Below are 12,993 nucleotides of genomic sequence, written 5' to 3' on the forward strand. Positions count from 1 at the left end.
TCCCCTCGATGAGTCTTGACAGACTTTATGTTCTTAGGAAGGACCTCCCACAATGAGTCTTTTGACTCCATAAAGGCCTGAATAATAATAATAATAATAATTATACATTTCTTCATCACCACCCTCCACATTTCCGAGCCTATAGCATCATCCAACTAAATATGTCTTCCTGTCAACCTCCACATTACACCACACTGATTCATAACCATTGGCACTATTTCCCTTTTTCATGTCTACCTTATGTGAACTTAATTCCACTGCTATCATCAGCCCCCCCCCCCATTCCTTCTTATTCTTTCTATCCTTGCAAAAAATACTGTATCCTTCCATTTCTATTCCTGTTAGAATATCTATTATATACATATATCTGTCCATTTATATGTTTACTTACTATTTAAGCTGTATGCAATTATGACATATCATATATCTGAACCTATTGATTACAAGGCAATTCTGCCACTTGGAAAGTTATTATCTCAGAATGCAGAAAGCTCTGAAATTAAGTAAAGAAAAAGAAAAGCTATTTATTAACAAATAACTGAGTTTCACAGGATTGAAACCAAGTCCAGACATAACAAATATATGTGAGTTTCCATCTTGTATGGAGCACTAAAAGTGACCTACAAAAGTACTTTTGTCAATATTTATAAGTTCTTGGTTTTACTTCTCATACTAATTAAAATTAAAATGGAATATATCATTGTCTGTGTGTTACAACCAAAGTAAAATTATTTTTATTTTTAATATTAATATCAAGCCTGAGTACTAATATTTACAAAATCAAGACTACTGATTAAGTTAAAAATTTTCCAAATGAGTAAAATTTTTCATTATTTAAAAATATATATATATCAGTAAAGAAATAAAACAAACATATCTACTTTCTTTCACAAATTTGCCTGTTATGTTATTTTCTCAAGACATCTGTTCCTCAGTCTTGCTACCATTGTTTTATTTATTTTTATTTTTTTTATTTGTTTTATGTTCAAAACAATTTTGGTTGCTGTCCCTTCAGTAATGTTTCATTAATTTTCCTCTTTATCATATAAGTATGATTATTCACAAAAAAACTCCATGATAGAGCATGCAAATAAAAATATTATAGAAAAAAATGAATAATATCTCTTAACTCTAACAAAAGATATATATATATTTTAATATCAAACACTAAGCACTTATAGCATTATAAATACATTTGATAAATTAAAATTTAATTTATCAAATTTAAAAAAAAAGTTAAATCATCTCATAACTTAATAGAATAAAACATGTCTAAAATGATTAACACTAATTCAATTATCTTCAAATATTTTATTTTTTTACAATGATATTATTAACCACCAAAGCAGCCATGGTAGATGAAATATATCAACCATCTTAAACTTTGTATCCATGTTATTTCAATGGAATCTGAATGGAAATATCATCAGTTCAGATGACATTCACAAAATGGCCAACACACTGTCGTGATGTTGACTTTTTTCAAATTTCTGTTCCTTTTTGTTTTTTAACTTTTTATAAAAAGAAAATTTTGTAGAAAGTTTTTTCACTTATTACAAATTACATTAAACCTGCCAAGAAATTATATTATTGTTTAATCCTCTATCCAAGTGTAAGCAAGTGAGGTATCTTCATGGCTAAGCTACTTCTACATAGAGGCTGATGACTTCACATCAGTTATTTTAGTATTCCACAATGCAAAGCACACATCCTTTTGGACATGTATAAAGCTATGTATTATGGGAAGGGTCACTATTCAGACCAGTTTCAATCTTTATTGAGTCTCATCAAATAGCCTAATCGTGAAGCTACATCACGTGCAAACTTTGTTTGCTTACATTTGGATAAAGAATGAAACATGAATATAATTTCTTCGAAACTTTAATTCTTTCTTAATTTTAACCATAAAGAAATTCACCATCCTTTTGATTTATTATTTTCTTGTTATTGGTTCTAGTCATGTTTCATTTCAGTTAATGGATATACATTTCTATCAACATCCTCAACAGTTTTCCAAATTATATAATTTTGGCTCAATGAGGCATATACAAAATACAATGCCACTCCTTCCTTCAAAAATACATATCCAGGTATGTCTTTTTACTATTCTTTTAATATGTATAAAATTTTAAATGATTAAATGAGTCGAAAAGAAAGTGATACAAGGGTAGGGCGTACTACCCCTTAAGTGACAGGCAGCCAATCGCCCTACAGCTGTGAGAAGTGGACGAGGGCTACCGCATCAAGGGCAGTTGCGGTTAAAGAAGCGAGCCCAGCAAGTGGAGAGAATGTTGCGAGTGGGAATGTTGAATGTTGGAGGCATGACTGGAAGGGGAAGAGAGGTGGCAGACATGAAGAGGAAGTTGGACATTTTATGTATGCAGGAGACAAGGTGGAAGGGAGAAAAGGCGAAGGAACTAGGAGACGGATATAAATTGTTCTACTCTGGAGCAAATAAAAAGGGAAGAAATGGTGTCGGAATTGTGGTGTGTGGCAGAATGAAGGGCAAAGTACTGGAAGTGGGTAGGAAGAACGACAAGATCATGGGAATGAAACTGGGTCTTGGAGAAGAGCAACTGGTCGTCTTATGTGTATACACCTCACAAGTTGGCTGTACAGCAGAAGAGAAAGATGAATTCTGGAACCTGCTAGATGAAGAAATGAGGGAACTGGAAGAAAATGAGATGGTGATTGTCGGAGGAGACTTGAATGGACACATAGGGAGACAGAATAGGGAATGTGAAAGGGTGCATGGTCACCATGGAGTGGAAATGATGAACCAGAAAGGAGAGAGGATTTTGGACTTTGCAGTAGCATTTGATCTGGCAATTGTGAACTCCTTCTGTAAGAGGGAAGAGCATTTGATAACATTTAAAAGTGACTACAATAGTTCACAGATTGACTACATTTTGACTAGAAGAAAACATCTTAAGGCAGAAACAAATCGTAAAGTAATCCCAACAGATCAAGTCTGCATACAGCAACACCGGATGCTGTGTGCAGACTTTGAAATAAAGTCGAAGATAAGAACCTTTGGAAGCCATGTGAGGAAGAAAATTAAGTGGTTTTGCTTAAAAGAAGAGTGTGAGGAACCGTTTTAAGGAGAAGGTGTTAGAGAGGATTTCGGATGGACTAGAAAGTGTACAAGACTGGTGGAGACATAATTCAAAAGTAATTCTAAGCTGTAAAATTGAGGTGCTTAGTGAAACATCTGGAAAGATTACAAAGCAGAAGGAGGGTTGGTGGTGGAATAATAATGAACAAGAAGCAGTGACGGCTAAGAGGAAGGCAAAGCAGAAGTGGGACAAGTCAAGAGTGGAAGAGGAAAGAGAGGAATACAGAGAGAAGCCAAGAGAGTTGTTACACAGGTGAAGGCCATGGCATATCAAGACCTTTATGATCAATTAGAAACAAAGGAAGGAAAGAGAAAGATTTATCGATTGGCAAAATGTAGAAATAAGGCTTCAAAGGACATCGTACATGTGGGGCAGATCAAAGCTGCTGAAGGAAGAATATTATGGAGGGATGTGGACATAAGAAACAGATGGAGAATATACTTTGAGGGACTTTTGAATGAGGAAAATGCGAGGATTCACAGAGAAGATGGGCAGCCTTCTGAGGGGGATGGTGCAGAACATCAGTAGAGTGGAAGTGAAGGAGGTCATGAAGAGGATGAAGAATGGAAAATCAGTGGGCCAAGACAGGATTCCAGTGGAGGCATGGAAGGCTCTGGAGGAAGAGGGAATTGACCTGCTGTGGGACCTGTTCATGAAAGTTTGCCAACAGGAAAATATACCTGAGGAATGGAGGAAAAGTACTCTTGTCCCCATCTACAAGGGTAAAGGGGATGCACAAGACTGTAAGAATTACAGAGGAATAAAGTTGATGTCTCACACAATGACAATCCTAGAAAGGGTTCTTGATGGAAGACTGAGGAAGGAGGTGGAGATTGCAAAGGAGCAATTTGGCTTCATGCTTGGTCGATCAGCCACAGATGCTATCTTTGGGATAGGACAGATGATGGAAAAGTTTCGAGAGAAGCAACGGGAGCTACATCTGGTATTTATTGATCTCGAGAAAACGTATGATAGAGTGCCAAGGTAAGAAGTCTGGAGCTAAGGGAGAAGAAGGTACCAGAGAAATATGTCAGGTTGGTGCAGGAGATGTACAGAAATGTGAAGACAAGTGTTCGAACCTGGCTGGGAGTGACAGAAAGTTTTCCAGTGACAGTTGGCTTGCATCAAGGGTCTGCATTAAGTCCGTTCCTGTTCAATATTATGATGGAGGTGGTGACGGAGGAAGTGAGAGAAGACGTGCCTCGGACTATGTTGTATGCAGATGACATCGTGCTGTGTGCAGAATCAAGAGAAGAAGTGGCAGCCAAACTGGAAAGTTGGAGGAAAGTACTGTAAGAGAGAGGTATGAGACTGAGCAGAAGTAAGACCGAGTATATGTGTTACAAAGTGGATGGCAGCCAGGAGACAGCTCTAGAGCTGGAAGGAAATGTCATCAGGAAGGTCAGTGACTTTAGATACTTAGGTTCAACAATGAAAGAGGATGGTGAGGCTAAGAAGGAAGTGAGATGCAGGATACAAGCAGGATGGAGGAACTGGAGAGAGAGAGAGAGAGAGATGGCTGGAGTGCTATGTGATAAGAGGGTGCCAATCAATCTAAAAGGCAAAATTTACAGGATAGTAGTGAGACCAGCTATGACGTATGCTTTGGAAACTGTGGCCCTGAGGAAAAATAACATCAACAGGATAGAGGTAGCAGAGATGAGAATGCTTAGGTGGATGTGCAGTGTGACCAGAAAGGATCGTCTGAGAAATGATTATGTAAGGGGAATGGTGAAAGTTACGAACTTAGGGGCAAAGATACAGGAGACAAGGTTGAAATGGTTTGGTCATGTGATGAGGAGGGAGGAAGAGTATGTGGGAAGAAAGGTCATGCAGATGGATGTGCAGGAGAAGAGGAAGCGCAGACGGCCAAAGAAGAGATGGAGGGAGATGGTGGAGGAGGACTTGAGGATGAAGAACTTGGATGTGGCTACAGCCCAAGACAGGAAGTTGTGGAGGAGACTCACCACAAACAGCGACCCTACTTAAGTGGGAAAAGCTGCAAAAGAAGAAGAAGAAGAAGTTAGAACTTATCTTTAAAGATACCTGTGGCAAAACTATAAACAATAAATTACACGATAACCACAGTAATTAACTTTAATGAAATGAAAGTACAGATATTTTGTACTGAAAATAACAGCACATCATCAGTGTGTAGAAACAAGCAAATCAAAGGAACGGGAATACATGGTACATACAGAAGTCGGTGGTTTACCAATTAAAAACTGTTGCCGCATGGTAGAAATTAATATTATTAAAAATATTATAAAACTATTTTTGATAGTTACATAAGATAAGAATCTCCCAAATTTTTGGGAGAGAGAGACAACTTTGCAACTTTCTTTAAAAGGAGTTCATATTTAAGCCTGCTTCTATGGATAATATGAGCTTCATCCCACTGGATACTGTGCTTAGTGTTAAGACTATGTTGTGCCAAATAGAAATGTTTGAGGTTTCACGTATTCGATATAATACTGATGTTCATTTAAATATAAAGAGCTAATAAGCTTCATTTCGGCGATATAAACATTATTTAAATTAAGGGGATATTAAATCCCACATTGTTTTAAAACTGAATAAGAAACTCAAAGATTGGAATCAGAGAGCTTCATGCCGAATATAGTGAACTATAAAGTATCGGCGACCACTGGCGAGAGCTAATGCAAGTGACCCTAGTACGTATTACAATACCGGAGAACTCGCAGCAAAGTCAGTAAAGTTCTGATCGCTATTCTTAGGTATTTTCCATAATGTAAAAACACATTTCCTATGAAATGTATGCGCTTATTATATTATGGTGGGAGGTCACTACCCAGACGGTTTCAGCCTTTTTTGATGCTTCATCAGTGAGTAGCTAGACCAAATTAATACCAAAGTGTATAACGAAAAGAACTTATATACTCTGCTATACGAGTTTCCAAACAGGTGCAACCATTAAGTTACTTAAATATAAAGAGTTAATAAGCTTCATTTCAGAAATGTAAATCAATGTTTCAGTTTAAATATCAGTAAAGGATACCTGACAAGTTATTCTGATATGTGAGAATAGAACACTGAGGCCTATTACAGAACATACAGACCATTTTTAAGTCAATTGTTGGATAAAGGAAATAGTTACACCACGATACTGATGGGCTTTGCAAAGGCATGGGAGCATGACTAGGGAGGTGACAGACAGAGACAGACATCGGGGGGGGGGGGGGGTGTATGTTGGAGTGGAATTAAGGCAAAAGAGTGACAAGTTAAGTATCCTAGGGATCTGTACTAAGGTCACTAGTCTTTAATTTTTATATTAATACAGAAGGAAAGATTTAAGGGGAATATTCAGTTGATTCAAAACTGGGAAGGGAAACAGCTGACAAAGGTGATATAAATATCCTGCAGGATGATTTAAATAAATTGGCAGTGTGGGAAAAGGATGGTAGTAATCTGTTTAAAGTTGCAAAATGTAATGTAATGCACTTTGGAATAAAAAGATTACATAATGATGGTACGGGATTATAGGAACTGTGTGTTAAGGCTTAAATGCTGGAAGGACATCATGTTGGAGATTTAATGGAATGTTGACAGCACTATGAAAGGATTTAAAGCTAATTTTAATGCTTCCAATATTTCATCTATGTCACTGAGACTCTTTAGGAAGTACAACTAGCATTTCTAACAGATACACAAAGACAACTCAATAAAACATATGGCTATGACTCTAAATCCTATCTAGGTGGTGTGTATGTGTTGTCCTCTATGGACGTTTGTAGGCAGCCTAGGATGTAAATTGGGATCTCTGATAATTAATGTTTCCCAAATTTTGGGAAGTTTTTTCACCAATATTTGTTTAAATTTAGTTGATTTCTGAGAGCCATACAGATTTCAGAAAAATAGCTTTTCTTTTTTAAATTTACTGTGATGGAGCATGATAGTTTTCTTCCAGAAGATCCTGTGAGTGGTATCCAATGTGTGGTGCACAAGGCCAGATTGACTATAGTTGCAACTGCAGATATAAGTTTTTGTTCATATATACGGATGGTGACTGATCTACCTGTCTGTCTGAAGTATGCCAACATGCAGGAACAGGATACTTTATATACTCCAGACACTGAGAGAGGAGAAAGCTGATCTTTGGTAAAATGTATAAGGGTAGCAAGTTTCCAGTGGGCTTAAAACTTGTGTTGAGGTTGTACTTTGTTAAAGAACTGGCTATTTTTTTACCAAGGTACTCCAGAAGTAAGGGATGGTAATGCAATTTCTGAAATACTTCTGAAGGGATGGCTGAGGATTGCAAGAAGGACTGATTATTTTTTAATTCTATAAGCACTGTAGCCATTGGATAGGAAGGTGTTGTGCACATGGTTGAGTTCTGGTGAAAGAGAGATTCCACTGGAACAAAAATTCTAGGCTTTATTGGTTAGAGTTTTAATGATATATTGTAGAGAGGAGTGGTGGTGGAAAAGTTTGTGAATATATCTTCCTGTGTGAGTGGGTTTTCTGTATACAGTGGAGAGGTTACCATTTGGAAGCCATGTCACTAAAATGTGTAGGAAGGATAAACTATTATTATTTTCCTTTTCCATTGTAAACTGGATATTCTTGGATGAAGACTATTTGAGGTGACAAAGCAAGAAGTATAATATGTCTGGGCCATGAGGCCAAATAGAGAACACATCATCTACATATCTTATTATTATTATCCCAAGACTGCATGGAGTCAAAGACTCATCTAGGAAGACCTTTTGTCATACACACAGCTCATCATACTGCATGTAAAACACACACAGGCAAGGCATTCCAATGATTCACTACTTTGCATGCAAAAAACCTGATTCTCACTCCCCTGCTCACACCCTCCTTATACAGCTTCCAGGGATGACCTCTGGTTCTCCCCTGATCTCCCACTGTTTTCTTTAAAACCTCTCCAACATTGTTCCTATAATAACCCCTTACTAACTTGTAGGTCTCTATCATATCACCCCTCTTCCTCTTATCCACTAGACTCTGTAAATTGCATCTTCTCAACCTTTCCTCATATTCAACATTCCAGAGATCAGCAACTACTTTAGTCAATTGCCTCCGGACCCTTTCCAACATCTCTTCGTCCTTTTGAAAACTGAGTGACTAAATCTGTGCACACTAGTCCATGTGTGGCCTAATCAAAGCCTTATACAATGGAACAAGAATCTTCTTACTTCTACAAGACAGTGTCCTCCACATCTTTCCCAGAATTCTTTGTGTTGTCCTCACAATTTTAGCAATGTGTCTCCTAAATTTCAGATCCTTATCCACTATCATGCCAAGATCTCTTTCTTCCACCTCCAACAATATATCTCCACCAAGCATAAATTCTACATCCCATCTCCATTCCCATGTGCATTCACTCAATTTATTCAGGTCTTATAAAGCTATAACATCTTTTCTATCCTTCATAGTTCGCCCCAACTTTGCATCATCTGCAAGCAACTAAATATCCCCATCCAAATCTTCCCCAATATCATTAACATACAGTTAAACAGCAATAGTCCTAAAACATACCCCCGAGGAACACCACTAGTGACTTTCCTCTTCTAGGATGTTGCTCCCCATAACTAAACTTGCTGATGCCTATCAGATAGCCAGGCTTCGATCAAATGCACTAATTTAATATCCACCCTGTCCGCTCTAGTTTGACTATCAGCTTATCATGCAGCAATCTATCAAAAGCCTTTGCAAAATCTATTTTGAAAAGGCTTTTGCAAATCCATTCTGTCCATCAAAGATGATACCATTGCTGTCAATCCAATTCTGGATCCTAGTTCTCACCAGCTTCTCCAACAACTTAACCCCAACACCTGACACATAGATAGGCCTATAATTTGATGCTTGAGTTCTATCACCTCTCTTATGAAGCGGCACAATCTTGTCTTCATTACACTCCTTTGGAACTTGACCTAGTGCAAGAGTCATATTAAAAAAATATGTCAAGGCAGATGTTAACTCCCTGGCACAGCCTTATTAACATTAAGTTTGCTCAATTTCCCCATACACCTCTTATCCACTTACAGTCAGTCTCTCCTCCCCATCATCAACTGCTCTTAATCTCTTCATGATGTCACATTCACAAGAATGAAAGACCTTTATGAACTGCTCATTAAGTATCTCCACTATATTTTCCACAGAAGTTGTCCTTATACCATTTTCTCAAATCAATGTCATCCTTCCATAATCGTTCTTTTTTTTTGCTGGCTACATATTGAAAGAACTCCCTAGGATTCTTTTTGGCTTCATTAGCTAACTGCTGCTCATGCTTCACGTTTGCTACCCTTACCAACCAAGTCACCCTCTTTGCCTGGTCTTTGTAATCCTTATGGAATTGGTTATTACCACTTCTCTTATGCTGCCTCCATAATGGCTTCTTTCTCTTTTTCACATGCTTAATCTCTTCATTCATCCATTTCACACCTACCTTATTTAACTTTCTAACCGTTGGAATACATTTATTATTATTACATAGGATGATAGAAAAAAACAACATTTATCAAAAAAAAAAAATTATTATTATTATGTAACACCTCCAGGGAGTCCAAAGACTCATTGAGGGAGGGCACTACAACTTTCCATCTCCACCACTCACAATCCAACAACCTTGATCATCTACACCAACACCATCTACCACCAACCACCACCACTAGTATTTTCACAGACAATCACTACCATCCATGCCCATGGTGGGATTTGAACCCACAGCCTTTTGGCTGGAGAGCTGATGCGCTAACCACTCGGCCAACCAGGCTGGCTCTTTTCCAGCTAATTCCTCATTCCATGCTACACCTGCAAGCTGTCTCCTGAGCTCCTTATAATCACCAGACTTGTAGTTCCACATATACACTTTTCTCACAGAGGTCCTCACACACTGTTGGCAACCACCCAGGTAATCACTTCATGGTCACTCTCACCAACTGGAGAGTGATTTGACACCTCATTTAAAATTACATCCTCTGATGAGATGATCAAATCCAAGATACTCAATCCTCATGTGTCCTCTATTACATACTGTCTGAGGTAGTTGTCCCTCAAAAACTCAAGAAACTCATTTTCTTTACTTCCAGCTGCTTTCTTATTGCAAAATCACCCATAATGATCACCCTTTTATTATTTGCTTGGCTAATTTGATTATACATTTCATAGTCACTACCATCCACATTACCAGGTCTATAACAACATCCAACTAAGTATTTCATTCTATTCATCTCTATCTCACACCATACTGTCTTAAAACCGCTGGTACTATTTCCCTCTTGCATCTCTACTTTATATAGACATAACTCTTTCGCTATCATCAATAGCACTCCCCCTCCCTTTTTTACCCTTTCTATCCTCATGAAACACATCATACCCTTCCATCTCTATTCCTGTCAGGATGTCATCCTTATCCAGCCAAGTCTCACTTATTCCAACAATTTTTGGGTAAACAGACTCAATTAATGCAACCATTTCATTTGTCTTGTTTCTTACACTTCTAGCATTTGTATACAAACACAGCAGCTTATTCCTGGATATATAGCTATTCCACTGATACCACTTATTTGATGTGACTTCTCTGTGCTTAACTCGAGCCATTTATTTTTCTCCTTATTCATCTTAGAACTGTCTTCCCTTGATCCCAGGTTATCCCCTTCCCTTTTTGTCTACACATCACCCTCTTGGAGCATCTACCTTTCTCATACTGTGTTCGTCTCCCCCCCTCCCAAGCCTCCCTGTTTCCCTGTCGGTCTTGCACACCTGTTCTCTCATTCTCTATACTCATGCTGCTCACTTCTTCATTTATAACCAGCTCTTCAACTCTCCTGTTCTTCCATATTGCTTCTAACTTGATCAGATTCATTCTCTGCACTCACTTCTCTACCTTCCAGCAGCAGTCTCTCTAAGCGACTCACACCAAAACCACTCAAATGCAGTCCATTGCTCCTATACAGTCCTTCAAGCTCATTCCGCACATTAACAAATTGCACTCCTTTCTCCTCACACATTTCTGCTAACATATCATTCATAATCCTTGCTCTCTGCCTCATCTCACCACTGTCATACCTGGGCAACACACTTACTACCTTTCCTATCACACTATTCTCTTTTATCCATCTCAACAACCTCCTGATATCCGATCTGGCATGTTCTTTGTTCACAGTCAAGTTATTTGTACCTATTACAACTGCCAACTTTTTACTCACTTACTTCTCATATCTAATGCCTCAATCACTCTGCTCATTTTACCTCCAGTAAAACATACTTTGTGCATCCTCTCATCCAGCACACCTTTAATAATTGAATCACCATACAACAGCACTCGCAGGTCTTTTGTCACCTCTTTTATACCAACATTATTTGTTTTCATCATTTTTAATCTTCCATACATATCTTGAATTCTCTTAACTTTATTCTGCATCCATTTCATCTCTTGCCTCATTTTAACCAACTCAACTTTTAAATCTTGAGTCGCATTTTTGCTATCATTCATTCTCTCAATTTTGTTGCCAGCCATACACGCTTGTTCACAGTCAACGCCGCTTGCCACCTTATCTTTAACTCAATTTTGTTTTTTTAACTTCCGCCACATTTGCATCACTTTCGTCTTTCTTACCATCGATTGTTAAGTTTCTCTGATCGCTCATTCTCTTTTTCAAAACTTTTTTAACATTTTTTGCTACTCTTTTACGTTGTCCTTTTCTATCAGATGAGCACTCATCCTCCTCCAGGCATTCTCGCTACTAACACTTTCATTTATCAACATATTAGCACTCACCAAGTCCTCATTCAGCTAGATCATCTTAGCCAGATGGTCTGAGGGGAGGGGGGGGAGCTGAGTCTATGGTTCATTTTTCAAAATTTTCCATGTGAAAATTGGTAAATGGAGGTGGGGTAACCCATAGCAATTCCCTCTATCTATTTGTAAATTTTGTTCAGAATTAATGGCAAAGAAAAAGATATATAAGATATCAGTATGAATGGTAAGCTTTGACATCACCTCACTGGTTTGATTACCAATGTATCTATTATTTAAAATTAGATTTTCAATTGAAAATTGAAATTATTATACTGTTTTTGGAAACTGCAGTGAGACTCAGAAATTAACCAAATTTAAACAAATATGGATGCAAAAACTTCCCAAAATTTGGGAAACATTAATCATCAGAGGTCCCAATTTACATCTTAGGCCATCTACAAATACCTGTGGAGGGTGCACCACCAAATAGAACTTTAGAGTCATAGCTATGTGTTTTATTGAGTAGTGTGTGCGTGTGTGTGTGTGTTACAAGTGTTAGTTGTACTCCCTAAAGATGCCTCAGTCACTGAGGCATCTTTAGGGAGTAAAACTAACACTTGGAAATATTGGAAACATTAAAATGAGTTTTTAATCCTTTCTTAGTGGTGTCAGTACTCCTTTAAAGATCAAACATGATGAATCATAGGAAATTGATGAGTATAGGGATTTCATTGTGTGATGGTGGAGAGAGATTTGAAGTTCAGAGAGCATTTTACAAAAGCTGACAAAACAGCTCAAAGGATTACTTGGATATTGAAGAACACATTGACAAGTAAAGATAGGGAGGTTATTATCCTTCTTTATAGGACTATGATTCAGCCACATCTTGACTAGCACAGATTTGGGATCAGAAGGAGGTGAAAGGGATTCTGAGATGAGTGACCAAGCTGTGGAATTCTCCTTATGAGGACAGATTGAAGGGTGTAAGTTGAGTTTAGTAAACAAACAGAGGAGAGGGGACATAATAGAAACTTCTAAGTTACTAATAGGATTTTATAAGATTATCACAAAATAAATTTTTCAATACATGACAAGCAGGGAAAGAACAAGGTGAAAAATCCCAGGAGGTTGTGTTAGAGTGTGGCTAGT

General features: G+C 37.8%; 1 protein-coding gene across 3 annotated transcripts in view; it reads right to left on the reverse strand.

Moving 5' to 3' along the window:
• The window catches only part of LOC150096152 (uncharacterized), a 520,274-nt gene that overhangs the window by 33,907 nt on the left and 473,374 nt on the right, over nt 1-12,993 (reverse strand). Inside the window, exon 21 of one of the 3 annotated variants that reach the window (XM_090409453.1) lies at nt 1,138-5,115. The exons of the other annotated variants lie outside the window; for them this stretch is intronic. Coding sequence (XP_090265579.1) covers nt 5,102-5,115 — 14 coding nt within the window. The 3' untranslated portion in view covers nt 1,138-5,101. Of the gene's footprint in view, nt 1-1,137; nt 5,116-12,993 lie in introns of those variants that run through there. 3 annotated transcript variants of the gene reach the window in all.

Source organism: Typopeltis vanoorti, chromosome 19, assembly GCF_054136105.1.
Source record: "Typopeltis vanoorti isolate ZY-2024b chromosome 19, IOZ_Tvanoo_1.0, whole genome shotgun sequence".
Classification (NCBI taxonomy): Eukaryota; Metazoa; Arthropoda; class Arachnida; order Uropygi; family Thelyphonidae; genus Typopeltis; species Typopeltis vanoorti.